The 9,868-nt window shown below is 42.9% G+C and overlaps 2 protein-coding genes across 2 annotated transcripts in view; both read left to right on the top strand.

The window, feature by feature from the left end:
* The window catches only part of nfx1 (nuclear transcription factor, X-box binding 1), a 9,692-nt gene extending 7,234 nt beyond the window's left edge, over nucleotides 1-2,458 (top strand). The window contains 7 exon segments of the mRNA XM_076984816.1: nucleotides 274-372; nucleotides 480-521; nucleotides 670-765; nucleotides 1,018-1,084; nucleotides 1,235-1,380; nucleotides 2,058-2,159; nucleotides 2,311-2,458. Coding sequence (XP_076840931.1) covers nucleotides 274-372; nucleotides 480-521; nucleotides 670-765; nucleotides 1,018-1,084; nucleotides 1,235-1,380; nucleotides 2,058-2,159; nucleotides 2,311-2,386 — 628 coding nt within the window. The 3' untranslated portion in view covers nucleotides 2,387-2,458.
* Nucleotides 2,459-4,097: 1,639 nt separating this feature from the next.
* The window catches only part of smarcd3b (SWI/SNF related BAF chromatin remodeling complex subunit D3b), a 37,275-nt gene continuing 31,504 nt past the window's right edge, over nucleotides 4,098-9,868 (top strand). Inside the window, exon 1 of the mRNA XM_076984776.1 lies at nucleotides 4,098-4,273. Within this exon, the coding sequence (XP_076840891.1) occupies nucleotides 4,262-4,273 (12 nt within the window). The 5' untranslated portion in view covers nucleotides 4,098-4,261. The remainder of the gene's footprint in view (nucleotides 4,274-9,868) is intronic.

Below are 9,868 nucleotides of genomic sequence, written 5' to 3'. Positions count from 1 at the left end.
TAGTCCCTAACACTCCCACCCACTCAAACATGCAGCCCGATTCAAACCGGACCATTCACAGACGCACTTAAGGATTACTGCACTAGCGGAATAACAAAAACCACATTTAACACGGTAGCTATTACGACAGCTCAAAGCCAGTCTCTGGGTAACCGTGGTATCCTTTCCATACCAGTAAGAAGGTTCCAGGCGGCTCCTGAGCGGAGCTGTAAGGCGAGAGCTGAGGCCGCGGGACAAGGAGAGACTCATTTACTCTCTGTGTTTGCCAAGCAGATATGCAGCCATTTCTGTGGCCAGTAAGATGTCGGACCTGCACCTGGGGGAGTGCGTGGACATCGGCCAGCTCACCAAGAAGGAGCAGAAACAAGCCAGGTGATGTTTGAGAAGCACATCGCTCCAGACGTCTGCTCGCTGGACGTCTGTGGTGATTACTGTGCCTTTTTCAGTCTCTTCCAATACTTTTTGTTCTTGTTTTAAAGGTTGGAGTGTGATCAAGACTGCGCTACTCTGGAGAGAAATCGGTGAGCTTGATTAAAAGTCCTTTTTCAGGTTAACACACTTTGCACATTAACTGGTATCAGATTACAGGCGGCGTTCCAGTGGGAAGGTCACATGTCCCAGTCTGGCTGGCTCTGTTGAAAGATTAACAGATTGTGGTGTTTCTACCAGGCGACTGGCTGAGGCGCTGCAGATCGATCCGTCGGTCGATCCCTTCAGCAGCAAATCCTCGTCCAAGTACAGCGACTCCCTCAAAGAGGACGCCAGGTTAGTCCTGCGGTCGGCGGAAAAGTTTGATTTCGTTCTGTCTGCTCAACATGTAAACAAATCCGCCAGTGTTTACATCCAACAGAAGCCCGTCACAGTGTTGAAAATCAGAATTTTCTTCCTCTGGTTCTTCTAGAAGTAAATGTTACGTATAATAATTCATGTCTGCATTATTAAAGAGGAACATTAGTAACTTTTAGCTTCTTGTGAAAGCCCTGAGTGTGACTTTATGAACCTTGCCTCCCAATACAGAAGAGAATTCAAATTTGTCAGTGAAGTGGAGGAGGAGATCAGGAAACTGGTCGAACTCGCAAATAAGGTTAGCACAAACCGCCGGCACAGCTGATGGACCCGTCTGGACGGCCACAGCCCCAGCGCTACAACTCGTGCGTCCGCCCCATCACGCGCGTGCGTCCGCCCCATCACGCGCGTGCGTCCGCCCCATCACGTTTGTGCGTCTGCCCCCCAGGGTAAACAGTCTCGCAGGAGCCACTGTTTCCCGCCCATGAAGCGTGATCAGAGGCGAGTGGTCCACGAGCTGGCGGAGGCCTACGGCGTCGAGAGCACCAGCTACGACAACGAGCCCAAGCGCAACGTCGTCATCACCGCCGTCAGGTTGGCATCACACACCCCCTGCAGCCTCACTGGCTGATCTGGGATCAGTAGAAAGTTGTACAAGATCCCTCACGTCATGTGTTTTGAGGTTTTTCTCTCGTTTTTTTTCTTGAATTTTTTGTTGTTGTTTGTTTTTCCAGTGACGTGGTGATGAAATATTATTTACCAAATTAATGATGAGATAGCAAAGAAACTTACAGATGCGATAATGTGAGATTTGGGTCATTTATGATCATATGAGATTTTGAGATAACGTCTCATATTATGGGCTTAATAATATGGGCTGATGTGGAACATTGATTTCATTTCATTCACATTTTTGGACCAGGAACTGAATATTTGGTGAGTGTGAAGTTTGTGTAGCTGAGCTAGTTGAGCAGGTAGAGCATGGTACCAGTAACCCAGGTCATGGCTTAGTAACCAGGGATCACATCTACCCTGGTAACTGAGGAAGTCTGGATAAATGCTGTAATTGTAAAAGCGCAACATTCTCTGTCTGTCCTGAGTCAGCTGAGGTGTGTAGCATTAAGACCCAGCACCACTGTCGGGTGTGTAGACAGTGTGTGTGTGTAACAGTGACCAATGGAAACACTGAACTGTACTGGCCAACTGTGTTTATAAATCAGAGTAGCTGGACACCTGGATTCAGGCCCCGCCTCTCTGTGCTCTGTGTACAGGGGGAAGTCGGCCTGCCCTAACTCCTCCCTGACCGCCCTGATGGAGAGAGAGACCGCAAGCAGAGCTCCACCACCCATCGCCCACATCAAACAGTGCAGCAAGTATGCACACACACACACACATGAGTTACAGAATAGCATCACTCTGTGGCTTTTGCTCGTCAAGCCCACTGGTAGGGCTTTTAAAAAGGGGGTGGAGACTTGTGACCTTCAGACTGCAGTACTGTGAACTGTAATTGTAACTGTGTTTCAGGGTTGAGAATAACGGAGCTTGGCTGAAGCAGGTAAAAGAAGAAGCCTCCATCGATTACTTTGACGTTCAGGATTGATGAAACCTGAGGCCTAGTCCCTAATGATGACTAGTTATTCTGATCAGATTAAATAAAACAGCATTTGCTTTATCGAGATGGTCTGTCTAATGAATGTTTATGCACTATACACACACGCACACACATTGGTTGAGCACACTCATTGTTCACGTCCAAAAACATCTTGGCATGTTACAAAGTAGTATTTGTTCAATCTTCTGAGTTTACTTCTAAATCTGATGCATCTTTACATTTTTTGCAACACATTCGTGTTCCAGCATTGGACACTAGGTGGTGCTTAAACGACTACAGACTCAAACATCTCTTGCTAGTTTTTCTGTTACTATTGTTACAGATTCTGGTTGGGTGGAGCTCAGATTTTTTTTCTTTGTGCAGACCATTTCCCAAACTACACGGGAAGGTTTTTAAACGCTTTCTCGGGGAAAGCTGCGTAAAAGAGTCCACAGACGTAATGTTTATGCTCCGTTTGGATGAAGCCCGGTGAAGTGACGGGACCTGGTTCCGTCCAGCTGATCCAGAACACTGATGTGGCTCTTTCTCCAGTTATAAACCATCAATTATCCGTCCGGCTCTCAAAATCCACACAGACTTCCCCTACATTTCAGAATAAAGCGGATGCGTGTTGTAGGTTGTGTCCTTCACGTAGACCATGTTAATACTTCCATGACTAACTTCAAATTCCCTAATTGTTCAAATGGCTTAAGTATGTCAACTAATATACACCGTGTATTCTGAAAGTAACTGATGGTGAAGTGTGTAAAAGGCTGCGACTGCGATAGAGCTGCTCTATATTTCACTATGGTCAAGTTAAAGCACCTCAGCATCGTGTTATATAATCTTAACTCCAGTGTCCTGAGGTACTAAACCAAAAACCCGTTGGTAAAAATGTACATTTGTGGCAGCCATTACAGCTTTCAAACTACCCCTCCAAATTTTTATCAGGCTTTATTAAAAATATTAATAAATTGGATGTTTCACATACATTTTATAAGGTAAAATGCATGTTGACATACCAATTGTCGGTCAATGCAATACGCACTTGATCTAGCCATGCAGAAAAAAGGTATGAAAAGCAACTGTACGTGTTATTCAGAAAATGCGCAATTTTACTATTGCAAGCCCCGTCTGACGTTACACCTTTTTTCTCCTTCTACAGTCGATTTGGTTTTGCTTTAGCAATCAGTTGTTTTGCAGCACAAGAAAAAAAATGATCAATTCTCATAAGTGCATAACTTAATTGTTTATTTATTTTGTAAATAAAGATAGACTCGTGCATTTCCTCTAAATATGTATTTCTCAATTTGTAAAGAGAATACTTCGACGTACGTTTCAAGTTATTTTAGTAATTCGTCCGTTTTATTTCGCCTTAGTTGCTTACGTCTGGATTTATTTCATTGTAAATAATAATCTCCGTTCCTAAATTCCACACAAAGGTAAGATATGAGCAGGTGTTATATCCAAGCGTGAGGGGGATTACAGGAGAATTCAAACAGTCTTTTGCTTTTAAAACACATTTTTAAATAAGCATGTTTAGCGTTTTTTTCCCAGTACTCTAAAGCTAAGTTGAAGGAGGGAAATTGTTAGTGTGGTGTTTTTGGGGGTTTGGTGGACAGTTCTGTGAGCGAGCTGTAATTTGATGACGCTCCCTTCCTTAATTCATGTGAACCAGTGGGGGCCGCGCCTGCGCCTCAGCTCTCCCCGCACTCGCCCTCACCCTGCCCGGCTCCATCCTCCCTGCGTGCAGCCTTCACTCCGGCACTCACTCCGCCACTCACCCCAGCACCACGACCCCGGGAGTGAGGCGCTAGTGCGGGGCGGACTCTCACTTCACGTTTCGTTCGCAGCAGTTTCGCCAGACCCAACTACATTACTGCCATGGAGAGAAAGGTAGGAAATATAGCATCATTATAACATCAATATCTAGGCTTTGTTTTTCTACTTGATAAAAATATTTGTCGTACGGCTGCTGTTGTCCACGAATAAAAGTGTTCAACAGCACCCTGCCCACCTTTGTAGTGAACCCTATGCAGTGCCAGCATTAGTGCGCTAGGGAGTTTTTTTTTTAACTGGATCTAGTTTATGAGCCAAAACGCAGGGAGAAAAATCTGACTACGCAAATGCTTTTGAATAAATATGAAACGGAATATGCATGAGAAATATGCATGCTGGCCTTTTACATGTAGTGTGTGTTTAGTGTGTGTCTGCTGGAGGGTGTAAGTGTGTGTTGTGTGTAATTAGGGTAGAGTAAAGTAGACTAGAGCAGCCAGGTCCCCACAACACCCTCCTCCTCCTCCTCCTCCTCCTCCTCCTCTCAGGGCTCCTTCGCACACTCCAGCGGCTTGTTAACCTTGAACGCAGCCAAGCAGTCAGCCACTTGAGGAGTAGTGGCTACTGGTCCTAACACAGCCTAGTGGTTATCTGGAGAGGGACACTCGTCGCTCCCTGGAGCGCAAAACGCCTCCTCCCTCCTCCCCGTCTCTCTCCTCCGTCGTGCGGAGCGATGTCAAGTGGTTATTAGCCTTACACTTTCACTAATTATAACAACTTCTCACCCGTGCTAAAATATCCCCAAAGAAGGGGATCTGTTTGTGCGGAAAAGATAGTCCATGCAGTTATTTTTTTAATTATTATATTTCTTCAATTGGGCTGTGGGCCTGTCACCTGTGTTCACACATGACGGAGTGGGGTACACACAGAAGGCAGAATCATATTGGTGTGGATCTTCATATAGCATCTTATTACACCTTAATTACAAAATTAGGCCTTTTCAAAGATTCCAGTAATTATTGTCGTTCAAAAAGCAGAGATTAAAGTTCTGATTTTATAAGTAGCAGATTTCGAAAGACATCAAAACTGTACTCAAAAAAAGAAAAACCTTTAAATGGTCAAAAAAAATATTGAACCTCTTTAACCATGTTTTGCCTTTATCACAGCTGGAAAAAAAACACAAAATGAGTTTTACTTAAGGCACAGACCCGAAATGTATAAGGCCTGATAGCTACAGCGGTGTTGCGGTGAATGGTGTTGCTGAGAGGATCCTGTGGCGGGTGTAGACAGCATTAGCTGCTGAAAGCTGAGTGCAACGCTTTCTAACTGTGGCACCACATCTGCATGGGTGCACTGCAGGATACCGTGGTGTCTGCAGCAGTGGCCGTCGTATTACATGACCACGGCTGTGGACTTCTGAGAACTTGCTGTAGGTCTAAATATCATTTATGCCTTGACTGTGTGGAAGCAAACTATCATCCAAGGTACTGATCGCAAGAATTTTAATGTCACCTGAGGTGCTGCTGATTTTTGCACATTAGTGACGGTGGAGTTTTTAATGCAGTTTCCAACTGTTTGTGTGTTACATTTGTGGCCTGCAGTCATCAGATTCCAATCCTTGCTTCGTTTCCATTTAAACGTTTGATTTACATCTAAGAAGCGTGCTGGAATGTGTGGCCCTGTCACCACACAGCACAGACACGGGGAGAGCAGCTCACCCGACAGGCATGGGGAGAATATGTAACCAACGTCATGTTGATAATCTGCTTCTGTAATGCAGAGAGAGCCTACTCTTGGGATCTATGATATATATATGAATGTATACGTGTGTGTGTGTGTGTGTGTGTGTGTGTGTGTGTGTGTGTGTGTGTGTGTGTGTGTGTGTGTGTGTGTGTGTGTGGTTTATGCAGCTTATTAAAGTGGGACAGCTGTGGAATGAATGTCTAACATCTACCAATATAGCCAAGGCTCCATTATAGAGAGCTTTTGTTTTCATCACTATTGTGATCCATTTTGTTGACTTTTGTTACATCACTAATTGCTTAACAGGTTATGAATTACAGTTTGTTTTATGTACATGCTTCCTGTTCTCTTTTATATTTTGCTATTGTGGAATTGCATATCTCAATGGATTATGAGAAAATGTATTGCTTATGCTGAGCACTTTGCATGGAGAGCCTGTCATGGATATTTCTCTCCAAAAACAAAGAAGTTGATCATTGATGAATAACGATCTTACACACTTTAAATTTGACAACATTTTGAAAAAAACTATTACTGAAAATGACATTTGCGTTCCTAAAAAGCGTAGAAGCAATGCAATGTTTACCATGCAGTCTGAAGATACAATGCTTCTTCGATGTTTCATGTCCATTTTACCTTGAAAAACTGTGGAAATATTACATGTTAACAGCTGAACTGGGCTTTGATGAGCTGATGTGAAAGAGGGTAGAGGTCTGTGGTTCCTTTTCCCACATGTGTATTTGAGCCCATGGCCTCAAATTCTCTTTTCGGTCCCAGTGGGGCCAGCAACACCTGAAAAGGATCACAGTGGCTCGCTTCACTACTTCCTAATCTGTCAGTTAGACAGGAGAGAGCGAGAGAGAGAGAGAGAGAGAGAGAGAGAGAGAGAGAGAGAGAGAGAGAGAGAGAGCCTAAGCCCATTAGTATTCAAGGACCCACATTTTTTTCTCTGTCACACCTCAAGTGATTTAAAGAGGCTTGGTTCTTTCATGAGTGTGAGAGCGGACAGAGCCGAAGGGAGGGCCGATTATTGAATTCTCGTGCTTTCATTTTCTCGCTTTTCCTTTCTCACTACCTCCCTTTTCATCAAGGTTTCCAGGTGGCACTGTCTAGATGTCCAAAATGGAAGAATTAGAGGTTCCCCCCGGCTCTATTCTGGGACCTTTTGTAGATGCTGGTCTAATATCACTAATGCAGAACAATGCAGAGTCTTTTTATTCTACACTTTTCTGTTGTTTGATACTATTTGTTCCCTTGAATAAATCACAAATATTGAATTCTTCTGCATTATCATATGATCATGTTAAAAAAATTACATCAAAGGTTTCCTATCTTCCAGGTTTGATTTTAAATCTTGATTGTCTAATTTCTTTTCCTTTTTCCTCTCTCCATTGGAAAACCCAAATACTGAGTCTCACTGTATTGAACACAAATACTGGGTCACTGTATTGAACAGTCTTTACCTTTTGTGTCTCAAGTTCCTTGCTGAGAGCTGGATAATGGTGAATGTCCCAACAATGGGGAAGAGGCCCAGAAAATCCTAAAATGTCTGTCAGTAGGGTTTTGTTGGTTGGTTGGTTGGTTTGTCTTGTACTGGTTTGTTTGTTGTCTGTGTTTTTTTGTTTGTTTTTTTTGTATTGAATGCCCAGACTAGCAGATTAGCCATACAAGATTAGCACTAGACCATTTGCCTGTTAGTATGAGATTAGCTCAGAGCATTTTCAAGGGAATTCTTTCTAAAAAAAATTTGGATCCTCTTTTGGATTCTTCACATCTGTAGCGGCTAAAAACCACCACAAAATATTTAGTTAGGTGCCTGCATGGCCCTGAACCAAAATGAATTCTGCCATTTGTTCATAATACTGCCTGCGATTTCTAGCCTTCTTTCCAATTCTGGCCTCAATATGAGCCTGATATGAGTGCTGGTCGGTACTTACAGTCTGGGTCTGGGGGAGACTGGGCCAGCGCAGTGATCCTCAGGGCTAGTGAGGGAGCTAGCCCTTCCAGAGACAGACTGTCTGGCTTTTACAGAGGCTGACCCATTTTTTATGTGGGGAAACGCTCAATATCCCATTCAGCGACCACAGAGAGCGAGCAAGGGGTGTTAGCAGAGTGACTTGTTATTGTTAATCCATAAAGACCCATGGCTGCCTCTTAACAGATGGAACGGGTGCTTGCTCACTGATTGCATGTGTGAACTATGCACTCAGAAAGCAGACGCTGGCATAAGCCCTCACCCCACAATGTATGAGAAATTATGTGCTTTTAAAGACACCGTTTTTTGAAATACCCCTTTCCAGACTGGGAGTTGGAAAGCTGTATTTGTTCTCCTGGAGTCCTGCTCTCTGTGATATGTCTGCTCCTGGTGCTTATCCAGGGCACTCCAGCAGCACTGGAGAACACCGGCTGACAGGGCGAACGCAGAGGCGGACATTTCTGCCATTGAAAGTGGGTTTAGATAACAAGGTGCAGGTGTGTAAGAACTGAAAGCTTCAGTGATATACTTCATGATGTCATTGTTTTGCACTTCACCTTGTTTTGCATGGAAATGCAGCCGTTGCAATTTCATAAATGTGTAATATGCAACCACACACACTGTGAATGTATAAACACATAACCATGCATTAAACAGCTATTGCTGTTATTTGTATAGGAAGGCATGGCATGTTAGAAACCAGTACACCATGTAGAGTGCTGTATAAAATAGTTACCTCGGTACCTTGGTGTTTATAAGAGCCATGGTACCAGCAACTGTATTGTTGTCAGAATTAGTTCTTTAATTAGTGGCTAAAGAATGTGGAGAAATGACAATAATAAATAATAAATTGTTATTATGTTGCTACATATTGTCGGTGCATTGGTTAATGCTTGGTAAAAAAAATGCTTGGCTTTATTTTCACCAAAATTATTTATGCTTTTTGGATCATATGAATTCATCATAACACTCACAGAATTCAGGATTACAAAGGTAATTTGCATATCGCGGCCTTCTGCAATACCAGCATAGCGTTAATGAATAATAAACTATATTGTGCCACCATTCCCCTCAGTACGATGCAACATTTTGCAATGTTGCAATACTGAATCTCTCAAGGGCTTGTTCATTACGTAGTGCATGTGCAATATCCGAGTGCTGGGATATTAAAAGGATTCGGCTTGTATTTGCACTATATAAGTGAGCTTGTGTGGATGTGTTAAACTTGTGGTTTGGCATCTTTATTTCCACTGTTCTTAGAATTTTCCTTCATATTATTTATTTTAAAAAAAACCAAAAACTTACCAGTAAAAACAGAAAGCAAACATGAAATAAGGGTGACCAGCCATTTCCTGTTGTTAGGACCTAAAACGTGTCCAGTTGTGATTTTTAAAATCTATGGGCTTTTAATGTTAACATTTGCTTTTTACAGCATATAATGTGCGGCTGTTTTGTTTTTGCGGACGACACAATTGGTTGATCAAGTCCACGCCCTACATCATTGGTCAGTTGGTCAGATTGCATCTCCGCCAGACTGTGTAGCTCCTTCATAGAAGCACATGACCGGAGAAAGCTCATTACGTTTACCTTGTATGTGATCTTTTGTATGATGCCTTACCAAGGCCTAATTATGCCCAATCCCAGAGCTGATAGTGATTCTATGTGAGTTTTTTGCGATGTATTTTTACCCGTGTATAGCATGCATATGACAAAATAACTTGACTTAAATAAGCCATCTTACACCTCACTATCTACACTCCGATTCAATTACTTTTTTTGATTTGTAAAGCAAACCTATCAGAACAGTAGACTTGGCCAGAGATGGTGTGAAAATCTGTAATATGTAGTGGGTAGCACATCTGCCTTGTGCATGTGTGTATTTAAAAACGTTGGATCTTCAGGTTTACCTGGTTCACCAGAAGTACTGAAAAGTGTCTGGTGAAGTAATGGATTCTTATGGCATCTGATTTTCATATATTCTATGACCACTGAAAAAA

The sequence above is a fragment of the Brachyhypopomus gauderio genome, unplaced genomic scaffold, assembly GCF_052324685.1.
Source record: "Brachyhypopomus gauderio isolate BG-103 unplaced genomic scaffold, BGAUD_0.2 sc34, whole genome shotgun sequence".
In the NCBI taxonomy this organism is placed as follows: domain Eukaryota; kingdom Metazoa; phylum Chordata; class Actinopteri; order Gymnotiformes; family Hypopomidae; genus Brachyhypopomus; species Brachyhypopomus gauderio.
The sequence above is the reverse complement of the archived record's forward strand: the minus strand, read 5'-3'. Positions and strand labels throughout refer to the sequence as shown.